Below are 15372 nucleotides of genomic sequence, written 5' to 3' on the forward strand. Positions count from 1 at the left end.
CCCCTCTGTGAGCTATGTACAGACCCTGGCTCTCCACTTTCTCCACTATATCCGCTGTTGCTTTGTTCTTCATGTGACACTTTTAAATACTGTAAACTAAGTTGATTTTACTTACGGCATGTTTACTCCCGACAGTGACTTTATATCAGAAAGTAGTCAGCAGTGTGAAGTATAAAGATAAGGATGTTTATTGTCATCGTACGAACATACAACGAAATTTAGTTGGCGACTCATCAGTACAGCAGCAACAGTTAAAAAGTGTATACAAACATTAAGACAAGACGATTTAAAAACAAGACATTCAATAAATATATACAAGATAAAGCACAGGCATCAATGGCTCCAAAGTGAAAAATGTGCTTGGTTACAGTGTCATGTTATTGACTATGTTTGTTTCAGCACTGTCCGGTGGGAGCAGTGTGGGGGGCGATGGAGGAAACCCCTCTGGGGAAGAAGCTGTTCCTCAGCCTGTTAGTCCGGGTATCTGTCTAATAGAGTTTGTGCTGACAAAATAGCACTAAAAACAAAAATGAAGGGCCGCGTTGACTTTTGGAATGAGAGAATCTTTCTCTGTTGTTTCTGTTCCTGGGAAAGGCTGGATTGATTATTTTTCATGCTTTGGACCTATAACCTTACCTTAAACAAACAAACAAAAAGATTTCTCCCTGTCTGTCCACCGAACTCTGTCTGATGGCCCTCTAGTAGCCACTCGTCTCCCCTTTTGTACTTGCCCAGTCACACTGCTTTGGGATGCTCTTTCAATGTACTTCCACTTCATCAATCTCATCCAACTGGGTGTCTCTGCAAACACAACCGGCGTCATGGCTGCACCCTGGGCTCCAGTGTTAGAACCGCTAACTAAACACCCCCTAATCTCTGCCTTGGGTGTGCCCGTCCTGTCTGCCCACTTTCATTACTCAGGACAAGGCCAGCACTTCAAAGGTCACTCGTTTTGTAGGTCACAGTTCTCTATCAAATTCCTTTTTCGACTTGTACTTCTGTCTACACGCACGCACAAATGACATGCTTGTGTCATCCTTGACAGGGATCCCTCCTCGGCTGCTCTTGCTAAAGGTTTCTCACCTTTTATTTCTTAGGTGTAGGGCAGGGGTGTCAAACTCATACAACACAATTTCATCTCAAGTGAGCCGGGCAAGTAAAACATTTTAACCTATAAATAACAACGCCTCCTAATATTTCCCTTCATGAAAACCACAATTAATGAACAATGCATTTACAAAAAAGATGATGCAAGTCTCAGATGTCTCGCTGATCTCTTGTCTACTGCTAAAAACAGACTGCTGTTTCCTCAAACCTGCCAAAAATGTATTTATCTTCTCTGCTGCACGTGTCCTTGCAAGTTCTTGTATTTTCCGCTATGATGAGTCGAGTGGTACCAAATATTATATTCCTTGCACACTGAAAGGTGAACACGCCAAGCACACTGCTATTTACTTCCACTGGCTGCTGCTTGAACATTAATCTACGCTTGACAGTGTTGTGTTACGTAGCCTGTAGGTAAATAGGTGGTATATATAACAGAGTACGGCCTGACACTCTAATTAGGACAGTGCGACCCCTAGTTGACCAATCGGAATGGCAGTGTTTTTATTTTATTTTTTATTTGGAATTAAGGACTTCTGTGTAATTTTCACACTTTGCAAAATCATCCAGTATGTTTGATTTAGGGAGTCATATGCTGTACAGATTGTAAAGCCCTCCAGAGAAATCCCTGTGATTTTAGGGATGTGTAAATGCACCTGACTTTCCCCATTTTTTCTGACAGGGAACCCTAGTTTAGTGCAACGCAGGTACCAAACTATATCAACAGTTTAATGCTACTTTTTTTCATTTTCATTGTGTCCAATGCCTACTTTTGATTACCTGCAGGTCAAGGTCTACATTACAAGATCATTCTGGGACAACTTTAATCCACCTGTGGGCAGAATTCCTCTTCCCCTGTTAATCCCTTTATTTCCTGGAGGCGAGCAACGAGAAAAAGATTAGAGGACTTTACAATCCATGTTTAGTGAAACAAAAAGACCCAGTGTTGCAACTGAAGAGCCTCAATCTACTTATGAGGCTTCCTTCCTACCACATATACTGTATTTCTTTAATTTACTGCACTAAGACTGTGCTCAGGTTATTGATATTTATTCGCCTTATGGGTTATCTTTATTAGTGATTTATCTGCTGTTGTTTTCAGTTTTGTCTGTAAAATGCAAGGAATAATAAAAAATGCTTTTTTCCAAACCCAACGTGTCTTCAAATTAGTGATAAAAATAACAACTTTATTTATCTAGCACCTTATAAAACAAAGTTACACAGTGCTATACAATAGAAATAAAAAAATAAAAGGAAATAAAATCTGTAATATAAGACATAAAATTGCTTGTTTTATCTGACCAAAACCCAAAGTTATTTAGTTTACAATTATTATTATCAAAACAGTCGCCAATAAAAGTTAACCTGTAGTTTCAGCTCTTTATTAGTTACATAAAACCAGTTTCCAGTTGTTATGGTGCATTAAGATCCACTTTACCATATGTAGAGTAACACAGATCTGTCACTGTATTACAGCTTTGTTGATGTGAGCTTTGGAGCAGCACATGACAAGATCCATTGAGATATGGTTTAAAAAAACTTTGATTGTTGAAAAAACGTCTGAGGAGCGTATTCTGTCACTTAATTGAAGGGAACTTGGCTCGCTAACATGTTGGTCTCAACCTGATGGTCATTGAAATGATGAATTGTGAATTAAAGAAATGTGACTTTTTATTTAAGTGAATTATTGAGCAAATTTAGATATTGAATTAACCTGTTTTTAAATTACAAAAAAAGTCTAACCATTTGGTAGAACCTCTGGTTCAGTGGCTGTGAACAGCTGGTTTTCAACACATGTTCAGTACATGTTGTTTTGTAGAGGGTGTTGTAGTTTTGCTTTAAGTCAAAGGCAGCGTTTAAAATTAATAAACTAATTATGCTGCGAACGGCCGTGCATTTTTCCAAAGTGAAACATAACTAAATGTCACCACTCCAGTCATTTCCATACAGTCCCTTACTTACCGGTCCAAAAGTAAACACGACGGTTTGACAGGTTCAAACAATGAATATTTATGTACAGGCTGTAACATTTATGCCAAGAAAACCTTCCTCCAATATTTGTGCTCAAGCGTTTTCAACCTCATGTTCTTTTTCCATTTCATTGTTAAATTAGGTCATCTGCCAATCTGCGGCCATTCATCCAGCTCCCATGATGCTCTCTGATCCGTCTCAGTGTGACACACTAATCTCAAACTGGAAGGTGGGTTTTACTGATCCTATTTCTCCTCTTTCAAACTCAAAAGACACATGTAGACAGGAAGCAGCAGTGAATTTAATTGGAGGACAGAATTAACAAGGAAGTTCCTCGTCACCAATGGTGGAACGGCAATGATAACATGTATTAATACACCTCACAATAAAAAAAAGAAAACAAAAGTGCAGAATAAAGCCTAAATGAAATAAATGCAGAATAAAGCCTTATTTCAGATCATTAAACCAGATGCTGATTACGCCTTTAAACAATGAAATATTGTTCATATAATGAACCTCTTGTCACAGTGCTTAGATATGGTTATTTACCCAACTTAACATTCCCAATAGCTGATTTGACAACACACAGCCAGAGTGTAGCCATGATGATGTAACAGCTGAGTTAAAACAATTAATCATGAAACAATCCTGTCTAAGAGCCTGTTCAGAACATACAACTCTAAATATTGACTGGACCGATGGTCACTGTCTTTCTCATGATGCTACATGTTGCTCGACTTTGGGAAGTTATCATCAAAATCACACCTCCGCTAGCAAAAGAAGACATAAATCAAAGCAGGAAATTACCCTCATTTTAAACGTGATCAAAGCAATTTAAAAGACATTCAGAAAACATAATAATCAATTGTAAAAAAAAAAAAGAAGAAAGAAGCTATGACAAAGATTTTATATGGAAACATGTTTTGTTTTTCACCGATTACCGAATCAAAAAGAACGCACATACTGTATGTGGAATGACTGAATAAAGACACAACATCAAACAATTTACGGTACACATTGGATCTCTTAGTTTTGTCCAGGAGCAATAGTTTTTCCAACACCGTTGATACTTATCAGTTCTGACATTTCCACCAGCTATATAATGACGTGATGTCAAAATAAATGTACATGGGGCAGGTGCAGCAGTCTGTATTGTCTTTGCAATAAGAGAGAGAAAGAGACAGACATGAGGAATAATAAAAGAGACATGTTCAAGCTTTTATGGATTTGGTCACTGCTGTGAATCTCAGAATCTACGGATGCACCGACTTAATGTAATGGCACAACATCATAATACTATTCAGAGAAATAATATCACACTTGTCCGTGTCTGTAGAAACTGAATTGAGAGAATTAAAGATCTGAGTAAACAGACTGAACAATAAGATGGTCGATCACAGGCATGTAAAGTAAATAATAAATTGCGGGTGACACTGAGACAAATATATTGCAAAGAAAGCATGCAACTTTTGCCATGCAGTCAATGATTAGTGCGGTTGACAATGACATCGTATCAGGATTAGTTTGAGAAATGTTTCCCAAAGAGCTCTAGTCAATGGTGATGTACAGTACTTATAAACAATAGTTCACATAACTCAAAACTCTAGTAGTGGCCCGATACTGGTGGAGCGGGAAACTTCTGAAAGCCAGTTTTTGAAGAAACAGCTGAATAACTCTCGTACACTCATTCCCAATTGAAAACGTTCAACTGCAAATGAGATTTTACGCAAAACTGGCTTGCAGGACATTCTCCCTTTTGCAGCACAGAGTGACAGTTTGCAGTCAGACCTCTGTGATCGTTGATATTTGGTATTACAATTCGACTGAAGTATCTGTGAACTATCGCCTTTGGTCTTTACGGTGCCCATGCAGCCACCTTTAACCTCCAGAAAGCTCTTGAGACCGGATCAAATAAAGCAAACTTACTTCATTCATACCTATACAAAACAAAACAAAACAAAGAACAAAACAGGATCAAGATCTTTCATTTACAGGCTGCATGTATGTTGAACATTAGTGTGCAATCATGAACATATGACGCTCATCAGGGAAAGACTGAATGTATCCAACATCACTTTTTAAGCGTGAAAATTCTGATTAAGCGCCAAGTCTTCAACAATACAATCCCTAATACTACGCGGGTGCTTTCCTTATGGTGCGCTTATAAAACAAATGCACAGCGGAGACTGTTTGAATCACTATCAACCTGATGTATAGTAGAAGAACATAATCTAACCCCAAGATAAAGTTCATATGACTTATACAATGGAATACGCTGGGCGAGAGAAAGAGAGCGAGAGGCAGATAAAGCAGAAAGACAGAAAGGAGAGATTATAAGACAGTCTGATCCTTAACCCCCACCTCCCCCTTAGTAATCCGAGTGTCATACTTTTCCAGGAATGTAGTGGCGGTCAATGCCTTCATCTTGCAGAAACATGTGAAGACAGCGCTCGTTCTGGGCCAAGGGATGACCTGCAATTCTACAGAAATACACACACAGACGGACAATCCACAAAATGTACTTGTTTTAAGCACTTTTCATGGAGACTGGTGAGATACAATGGTGGATTAGTTTGTTGACGCCCGAAGACGGATCAGGTTATATCTTGTGTTGGGCAATGACTGACTCTACTAATAATGACATGTTGATTTCAGTTCCGGCCAACACATTTCGTGGCTTTGAGACAAGCTTTACCAGATGTAATCATCCCATAAAGGCAATTCTTCAGGTGACCAACACCTATGATTGATTTACATCTGAGAACACAAAGTGTGTTGATTGTAATTTAGGGCTGAACTTACTGACCTGTTGATGAACTGCTCCAGGCCCGATCGCCGCTCCTCAACGAAGGACTCGTCAAAAAGGCCCCCATCGCCGCGGAATGGCAACTGTCTCTTCAGGGCTTTGCCCGGCAGAGATGGTACTACAATCTGAAGGTGTCGGGGATCAGCACAAATAATAGGAAAGATGACAAATATGCACCAAAAAATATGAAATTCAAAGTCCACACTCCCTGTGCTGTAAAGTCACAATTGCAGAAAGGTACATCAATATATTTCCAGCTAAGTAATAAACTTATTTGAGATGGCAATGCAGAAGCATGTAAACAAATACAACCTAATCCTACTCTTTACTTTAATCTAGAAAGGGAGTCTATTTTCCCACCTGCAACGTCAACATTGTTGTCAGTTATTAGATCATTGTAACCATCAGTTTGCAACAGCCAGCCTGCTTAAATGATTAGACTGTAACTCATAATTGCTCACTCACCTTACTGTCTCTTTCCAGCTCAATCTTTAACCACTCAAAGTCACTGTATCTTCTTCTCACACAGGATTCCTTCAGTTTGAAAATGGGAAGGTTTGTCTGCACAGAGAAGTAGAATTAGAAGAAAAAAAACAACCCTAGATTTATTAAATTAAATTATTTGGACAATGTCTGCAACTATCAAGAGAGCTGGGAGGCATTAACACCATAATTAGACTTAATTAATGGCTAGTTCGCTAGTTTGACGTGACAAAGCAGTTCACTCTATGTATACCTCTACAGTTGAATCTGTTGCTGCAACATATGTTTAATAATCATTATAGATTACTTTATGGGCAATTGATAAAACATTTAGTTCACCAAATGTGAGTAAATAGTGAGAAATGTCAGAGAAATTCAGAGAGCAAACTGTTATGTCCTATCAACAGTGTAAACCTCAAAGAAAATCTAATTACAATAATTTAAAGAAAGAGAAAAGCTACAAATCCTCACATTGGAGCAGCAAATGGTTATCAAATATCAAAATAATTAATTTGAACACTAGTTTTATCTGTACTCAGTGGAAATTTCAAATGTGCACAAAAACTTAAGGTGATTTTTAACCTTGTTTCATGCGTTTATTTCAAATATAATTAAAGATGCCCGCCAAGCAAACCTGTTTCACTAAAACGCGGAAAAGTTTACAGTTCGATTGCAAAGGCAGATTGTGTGTGCAACTCATTCATTTACAGTATGTCTCAATGCTTCTGTGGTAATTGAGTACATATTTTGCACGACTCACTGCTGTAGACAGTTTGTTGTCTGAGTGGAGTGTGATTAAACAACGCTTTGTCTGTTGTATTTGAACATAGACTGGTCTGTTTTGTTTAAGTTTGTCTGTTGTATTTGAACATAGACTGGTCTGTTTTGTTTAAGTTTGTCTGTTGTATATGCAAATTAACTAAATATTACGTTGAGCTAGTTAATCCCACCTGTCACATGGGGTAATAAACCTGCTTACATATATGAATTAAAAAACATTCAAATGAAGAATTATAAGAGACAAATTCTACTAAGAGTCACCAACATTTTAAATTGTAGTAAAGACAAGTAAGCCACAATTATGACATGTTAGCATCTGCTTCCTGAAAATGTTTTGAAATGTAGCAGTGTCAGCGATTTTGTAACTCACTCAAGCTAAACTGCCCGTTTACTTTGTGAAGAAGTTAAACTTACTGTCGCTACTCCTCTTACTATAACGCTAACTAATAACTACTGTTAGTATTCGCATAATAATAATAATAATAATAACGCCCGATAAATTCAACTTGTTTTGAGAAACAAACTTCACCGCATGTAATTTCTCCCGTTTCCATTGAACTGACGACATTTTCCAGCATTAGTAACGTTTTCTTAAGTGTCAACGTGCAACGTCAACGTTACTCTTCTCATACTTTCAGACAGTAGTCTGTTTAAAGTAACGTTATGCTTGTTAATGTTGTCGTCGACAAAACATACTTGGCGTAAGACACCGAACCTTCTCATATACAGTCTATGTGTCTCACGTTAGGCAAGCAGACGGTCCTGGGTGTGTTCACGAAACTTCTACAACCCAGCCTTGCTAACTTAAGTTACACCTCAAACGCTCTCGCAGGCCACTGACAATCCCCGGTCCTTGATTTTTACTGGAGCGCCATCTTGACCTACTCCAGGAGCCCACCGTCAACGTCACAGCCCAGTCGCTGTGTTGACTCCAGAGCACAGCAGCTAAACATGCTAACTAGCTCGCAACAACACTGTAATTACCAGTTAGCTTAGCAAATAAAGGCTAACGCCCCAACAAGGTGTGTATGGCTCGTGATTTTGGACCACCTACCCGCATGCGAACTTCGTAATTTGTGTAACGGTTCCGTCCAACTCCGACGGTCTGTGGATCACTAACGTCTATTTCCAGGTAGTTGCTGGGGGGGCCGTAAGCATCCGTCAGGTCCTGGGGCTTGGAATTCAACCGGCGAGTGTCGGCCACCGCAGGATCTGTCATTTTGTCGGGTTGTAATTTTTGCACGACCAACGGCGAATCAAACCAACTAAATGCACGGTGATGTCTTAAAGCTCATCTGAAGACATCAATTGATTGCGATAGCTGATGGGTTCAGCTAGGGAAGTAGCGTTAGCTGACTTGTATCGCTCTCTTCTTGCGGGGGCCAGCTGCCCTGCGCCCTAACCGTCATGAATCTGAAAAATGCGTAGACTCGGTTCCTTACTCTGGGACACTCTCCTCACTCCCTCTAATGGACAGGGAGGTAACTGTACAGGGCACACCAGGTGGCTCTAATATCAATCATTGGAGCAGCGCAACACACATTTACACGTAAATAGACAATAGTAACGTTATATTTATTAAACAAAGACAGGTCATCAGCATACTGCATGTAGGACACAAACCCTAAAATACAAACGTTAGGTTACAAAGAAATGTCCAATCACACTCAAAAAGTACATTCAAAGATATTAAGATATATGTAACATACACATTTATACATAAAAATGATGACGCTAGATTGAAACTATTGTTATCCAAGCCCACTATGTGACCATACTATCTTGTTATTGTAATGTCGTGGTGCCACTTTCTAATGAGCCATCGTTTATTACAGGGTTTAACTACTGGAGTGACTTTTCTATTGCATCATGAATTATTTACTTATGTTGTATAGACCAAATTCAAGGCCTTGTTTTTGTGTGAGTATGTAAATAAATTGTGAATATTGGTATTATAGATGTTATCAATGTCATACAACTCTGACACCAACACCCAGTTTACTATTACTTTTATAAATGTTACTAAACACACAACAATACATCGTGAGCAAGCTATTTGAGTTATAAGTTGAAATTAACTTTCAATCAGTTGTTGAGATATTTTGCTGTAATAGTCAAACAGAAGAGAGTCACGGTCACATGAGAGTAATACTATTTAAAACTTGGCCAGTGCCAGAGTCTATAAAGCTGGTACCACATTCCTAGTGAAGTACTCTGTATAAACTAATCTATTTTGTGATTTAGGCATATGGATTTGTTTCATTACATAACATCTCATATAAGGTTGGATATATGATAAAATATACACATATCAATGCACATCAAACTCATATTGCTCAGCTCAACTGAGGCAACATATTAAAACTTAAAAATGGCAGATAAAGAAAAAATACCAGACTGAAGCAAAATGTGGAGTGAAGTCAGTGATTTCACTATTTTGTCATCCTGTAAGTGTCCCCAGGAATGAAGTCCTGCTTTGCTGATACAGACACTCATTTAATTATTTGTAGTTTGGCTTTTCCTCCTCCTCTGCTGAAGTTACATTCATGTTATCATCAGTGAAGCTGGGCTTTTTTAAGAAACATGGTACAACAATGACAAAATTATGAAGTTTAGTCATGTGAAATATTTATCTCTAATAATAAAGTTGATGTTTTAGGAATAACTGTGACTTTTCATCGACCTTTACTGTTAACTGGCAGTTGTGCTTAAATCAGGGATTAGAGGAAGTGGAAGTTCTCAATGACCTTTTTTCTGATATGTGAGGGGAACTTCAGTTTGTTCTCCTCTGAGATGAAATATACAGACCACTGAAGAAAGAGAAAGCTCTGCTGTGAATGTTGGCGCCTCAAAGTGGTTGACAAGTACTTGATATATATTTATACCCTGAAGCATGTTTTCAAGAGGAACTTTTGAACTGCGTGTCACTAATGAAAAGGGATATTTAAATTAAGTGGTTCAGAGTTTTTTTATTTGTGGTAAAATAAACTCATAGGATCAGGCATTTTAAGGATTTGTTTAACCGATAACTGCTGCATTAGGTTGTTGGTATTCAGAAGCATTAATAGCTTTAATTTAATCAATTGCTTAAGTTCCTCAAACATATATCTGGTTTATTCTCGGGGAACACAACCTTTCTGATCTTTGCAGTCATGCAGGAGATCTGCATTGTAAATTCGTTGCCTGAGATGCCTCCTAAACAGAAACCATCTCCTCCTCAGTTGAGACTGTGGAGGTGGAAGAGGAGCAGGAGGTGGACAGGTCCGATTCGTTCCCAGGCATGAAGACAGAGCCGGCCTCGCTGTCGGACTGGGAGACATGGCAGTACTCACGGACAAGACAGGGATGCTCGTTGTAGGTAAAACTCTCTTTCAGGCCTTTGGGGAATTGAAACCAATCCTTTAAAAAAAGAGGAAAATCGATGACTTGTTTTGCTGTCGCCTCACATTAAGGTACATGTCTGTCTTGTACATGTCTTTCAATGGCCGCAGTGTTTTGGTCTATAGTTTTATTAACTTCTGAATAAAAGAAAAGATTCGGTTTGAATACAGATCTTTGGTGTGATGGCAGCACAGAGCTCTGGATGCTACTAACCTCGATGTTGTGAAGGTCCGAGGATGGCTTGGGAACCACAGGGATGAAGATGATTCTGATTCTGTACGGGAGGGAGGCACATGTTCACTCTCACATGATCAGAGATCATGACATTACTTTTGTTTCCCACGGCTCTTCGGCACCATTGAGCGAGATTAAAGGAATACTCTGGACTGTGAAGACACTGACTACAAATGCTCCTACGTGTCAAATGATTGAAAGTGCATTACCAAATGTGAATTTAATTCCCCTCATCACTTAGATGTGCTGCTATTTTACACAATTAACCTTTTTACGGCACAATAACAATTGATAACCGTTTGATTTGGTAAATATTGTAGATACGAACAAAAACCAATGAAAAACTGAGGAAATAAGTATTCACATTGCTGGTACTCTGTAGTACACTATAATCCTATAACTACCGTCATTTATGCATGACAAGTCACCCACCTTTCATGGTGCAGCAACAGCATGACCAGTAGGATGAGGATGAAAGCGGCCACCACGTACAGCACTGGGGTCCACTCAGACGTCGACTTGTTCGTCTTGGCGTCTGTGAAGGGCAGAGAGATGTGGATTGTTCTTGTTTCATACTCTTGTACCTTGGCTGTGTTGTGCACCAGCGTATGCTCACACAGCGGTTTGATATTGTGTGCTCATGCAGAGCAGCATCTAAAAAATGTACACGAATATTGTTCTGCCCATTCTCCATAACTCATACAATTAAGTTAATATTTGTATACAACTCACAACTACCCCCATGCTATACATTATTTGTGCAGGCTTAAAGCATGTGACTTGAAAAACCGTCTGTTAGTGTGTTTGTGATATCCCACATTGTTAACTATCCTGATGGCTTTTTTGATGACGTCATTCTTTATATTGACCTTTTCCACAGCAGACACTTTTTGCATTTCTACCTGTGCTGTTGTTGGATCCCCAGACCACAGGCTGACTCCAGTCACTCCAGAAAACAGACTCTCCACAGTAGATTGCCAGTCTGCTCCTCACTTGCAGCTCATATATGGAACTGCTGGAGGGCAAGTTGACGCAGTAATCCTGCATCGCAGTAGAGACGTGATTGTTCTGTGGACAGTAAGATGGAGAGGAGAAAGGAGATGGGTGCAAACTAAAGACGACATAACGAAACAAAGAATGAAAAAGAAGGATGAGAGATGTTTTGATCCTTCAAACTGCCTACCTCCCACTTCCTGTTGTTGACCCTGTAGCGAACCTCACTCTCCACACACTTAACATAATCCTGGGACCAGTTGAGCCACAAGTTGGAGTCGGATCCTCTCTGGACAGTCACGTTAGTTGGTGGATTTAACTTGACTGGAGACGACACAGACCATTGAAAGATACAGAATATGATGAATGTGATGACAAGGTGCTAAAGGGCAGCCAAGATATTTTCACCCTTTTCATTTCCTTCATTTCCTTCTTTTTTAAAATTGTTTCTGAATAACAGCATTGTTTTCCTTTTCTAAAAGAAGATTCTACATGTATGTTACAGTTGTGCTGCATCTCTCCCATCAAATAGAACTTTCTCTTCTTCATTGATTGATTTACTGTTTTGAATACCTCACAATGTTGTGTTGCCACCCCAGTGAATAAGCATACCTTTTGTTTTGAGCTCAAGCTCCTTCTGATAGATCTGATTGCCATGTACCAGTTTGGTGTTAAATGATCTGAACCTCTGTCCTGTCTGGTAGGGCTGTTCACATCCAGTGTTTATATTGTTCTCTCGCAGATACTTGGAGCACTCACTGAATTTGTCAGGTTGAAACCTGTAGAGAAATCACAATTTAGACATTGACATACAAAGCAAAGTGTGGCCGTTATGTTTTTTGGAGTCATTTTCTACTTTTGGATATCAGAATATAGACCATGATCGTGTATGGAAAGTGATCGCACCCCAGATAAATGCACAAAAGGAAAAAGTGGTATAACATCCTTTCAGAAGTTCATATCACGTGCAAAAATCACTCTATTTTGAAGAATTACTTTTATCTTTCACGTAAGTCCAACATTTTACTCTTTGCAGTTTGATCAATTCAGATGACGTCACAAAATGTTGGTTTTTTTAGGGTTGATGTGAGTAATTACGAACCGGCTGTAGAAGGTGTAATTGACTTCTGGAGTCCCCTGCTTATTCCAGGAACAGTGAACATATTTCCGATGCACCACCAAACAGTCTACTTCTGTCAGAGACACAAGAAGGTTGAGACAGAATATAGTTAATGATGAACAGAAACCAAAAATCATAAGGATTCACACTCATAACTTACGCAAACAGGAATAGACGAATAGCAGTCCAATCACAATGAGGAAGTGACAGCACAATGACGTCAAGGGGAATTTACACAAAATGTGCTGGACCAAGGAAGTAAGGCTTTACCATAAACTGACATTTTAATTCAATTTGACGATAGAAGTTGATTATTTACTTCATTAAGGCCAAATCATGTTTCCTATTCATATCGTGCAGTTCCCACCGTTCTTGTTTAGATTTTATTTTTAGTAATGACATACAAAATATGGTACAAATCACTCATACATTGTAAAGATTGTTTTTTTTTTATTATCATTATCATTGATTTTTAACGAATACTAGATGTACATTTGAAACAGGAAAAGCAGCTTCACATTATGTTTGTCAGACGTTAAACAATTTGATAATGCCAGAAGCCCTTAAGCAAATTCAATAACTGCTCAGATCCATCCAAATAGACGAAAAACAGTTCTTATTAATATCACAATTCACCTGCCGTTACAATTTTTCTTTTTAAATGTTCTTACCAGGTGGTTCTCTGGCAAACACATGTGCTGTCAGACAGAGAAGCAGAAGCAGTCGAGTAGGCATCGTGACACACAGAAACAGGATGTTCTCTGCCTCTGAGCCCGTCTGCTTCTACATCTCAGTATCGATGTGTTGCATATTTCTGTGTTTGCTGCTCCTGACCTGACTTCCGTGTGTTGTTTTTTTTGTCAGCGGAAGCTGTTGATAGATCAAGATGACACTCTTGCAGCTATAGGCCTTCTGCTGTATGGCTGTAATGTAAAGTAACACAGAGGCAATTCAAATAAATGTAATATAGGACAACTACAGACTACAATAGTCCCAATAAAAGTTGTTTCAACAGTTGTATAAGCCGTTTTTAAATTTTCAAAAAAGTGTTTAGTTAAGTGGTAAGAACACAGATTCATACAAAGAACATTTATAACTTAATTTCACGTAAGTTTTAGTTCGTTACCGGTAATATAATTTTTCAAAAGCTGCTAAAAAAGTGTCTCCAATACACGTTAGACACACAATGCATTCAATAAACTGTTCTGTGTAACTGGCCAAACATTAGTTTCTGAGTTTCTGACCTTCAGTTACTAAATGTGCTAAATATGTCTGCTGCTTCAGACCAGAAGAAGGGGAGCAGGTGGTAGAAAGATGGTGGAGGCAGAAACCTTAGAGATTAATATCTCAAAACCTGGGGGAGGGTGTTGAATACAAATGAGATGACATGGAAGTTGGGCAGCAATTACTGTTATTAAACCAGTGGAACTACAGTAATGATTTAAAACTATGGCAAATAAGTTGTAGGCCAATTATAAATTATTATATATAATCTATGATTGAAAATAATGAAGGGAGAATATGCTACTGCCACACTTTTATAAGGTTACAAGGTTTTTGTCACCTGTCAAAAAGCACATGCACTTTTTTGGTCAATTTCATTTTAAACCAATTTAACTTCTTAGCAAAAGAAAGACAAAGTAGAGAGAAAGTCAAATCCACATCATGCTTTTCTTATGTTTGTGATAATATACTGAGTTTCTGATGACATTTTGCTGTTTTGTGTCATGTGTATGTGGTTTACAGAATTAAAATCTAAATGTGCACAAAAAGTCTTTAATTCATGTCTGCCTGTTTAACAAGAGCAATTAGGAACTAAAACACACATTGTGCATGACAAAGTCATGTGATACCAGATACGTTTCACTGTTTTTGTGTGTGCTGTTCCAAGGTTGAGTTGTGTGGGTTTCGTTTCCTGTCAGAGGAAACTGTTTCAGAAATAAAGATTGAGAAGTTAAACCTACATCGGAAGTGTGTACAACAACACACATACAAACGGCTAAATCACCTTTATTTAATAATTAAAGACACTTCCTTTATTTTAGATACAAACACATTTACAAATTGGTATATTTTGGATGTAATATGTGTATGCATGAAGCACTCAACTTTTTGGAAAGATTTTCTCAGCTAATTTCCAACGTATTGAACATGTTTTTTTCTGCAGGGCTGTGGTCTTTTCTGTTTTGTTTTTTTTTACAAAGAAAATGTAAAGGCATCTTTGTCCATCTCCAAGTTGTACTCTCTGTGTAGTCATTCATCAGTTGTAAATCATTACATGGTCAAATGAAATAATGCCAATAAAAATGTATATATTATTGATATTATATCAACGGTAATGAAAACAATATACTGCATATACTGTACTTCTGCAGCATAATCAAGACCATCCCAGCTGCATCCAAATTATAAATATGAGAAATTAAGCTAAAATGAATGCAATGACCATGTGGGTGAGCAAGTATTAAAGGAGTAGTATAGACCAATATTAAATTATTTG

The 15372-nt window shown here is 38.3% G+C and overlaps 2 protein-coding genes across 4 annotated transcripts; both read right to left on the reverse strand.

The window, feature by feature from the left end:
- Positions 1-4055: 4055 nt before the first annotated feature.
- LOC306787590 (sorting nexin-12) lies at positions 4056-8545 on the reverse strand. 3 transcript variants are annotated; one of them, XM_079282773.1, is made up of 5 exons: positions 8199-8545; positions 6347-6442; positions 5882-6006; positions 5465-5555; positions 4056-5012 (listed from the first exon to the last, which is right to left on the reverse strand). In XM_079282773.1, exons 1-5 carry the CDS (start codon positions 8361-8363, stop codon positions 5007-5009), a joined length of 483 nt encoding a protein of 160 aa, XP_079138899.1. In that variant the 5' UTR covers positions 8364-8545; the 3' UTR covers positions 4056-5006. The 3 variants fall into 3 exon arrangements, with proteins under 3 accessions (XP_079138899.1, XP_079138901.1, XP_079138900.1); XM_079282775.1 differs by having other exon boundaries at positions 5878-6006; XM_079282774.1 differs by having other exon boundaries at positions 4056-5555; positions 5878-6006.
- Positions 8546-8714: 169 nt separating this feature from the next.
- Positions 8715-13664, reverse strand: LOC306788108 (cytokine receptor common subunit gamma-like). The gene is made up of 8 exons (XM_079283458.1): positions 13544-13664; positions 12855-12945; positions 12365-12531; positions 11943-12076; positions 11662-11827; positions 11192-11294; positions 10739-10799; positions 8715-10543 (listed from the first exon to the last, which is right to left on the reverse strand). The coding sequence occupies exons 1-8, from the start codon at positions 13605-13607 to the stop codon at positions 10340-10342; spliced, it is 990 nt and encodes a 329-aa protein (XP_079139584.1). The 5' UTR covers positions 13608-13664; the 3' UTR covers positions 8715-10339.
- Positions 13665-15372: the final 1708 nt, after the last annotated feature.

Source organism: Melanostigma gelatinosum (genome assembly GCF_949748355.1).
Source record: "Melanostigma gelatinosum genome assembly, chromosome: 14".
NCBI lineage: Eukaryota > Metazoa > Chordata > Actinopteri > Perciformes > Zoarcidae > Melanostigma > Melanostigma gelatinosum.

Coding starts and splice junctions, on each gene's coding strand:
- LOC306788108 (XM_079283458.1), bottom strand. CDS start 13,607: ATGCCTACTCGACTGCTTCTGCTTCTCTGTCTGACAGCACATGTGTTT. Junction 11,828..11,942: donor TCAACAACAGGAAGTGGGAG/GTAGGCAGTTTG, acceptor TACTGTCCACAG/AACAATCACGTCTCTACTGC. Junction 10,544..10,738: donor CGGACCTTCACAACATCGAG/GTTAGTAGCATC, acceptor CTTTTTTTAAAG/GATTGGTTTCAATTCCCCAA.
- LOC306787590 (XM_079282773.1), bottom strand. CDS start 8,363: ATGACAGATCCTGCGGTGGCCGACACTCGCCGGTTGAATTCCAAGCCC. Junction 6,443..8,198: donor ATTACGAAGTTCGCATGCGG/GTAGGTGGTCCA, acceptor TTCTCTGTGCAG/ACAAACCTTCCCATTTTCAA. Junction 6,007..6,346: donor AGCTGGAAAGAGACAGTAAG/GTGAGTGAGCAA, acceptor CGACACCTTCAG/ATTGTAGTACCATCTCTGCC.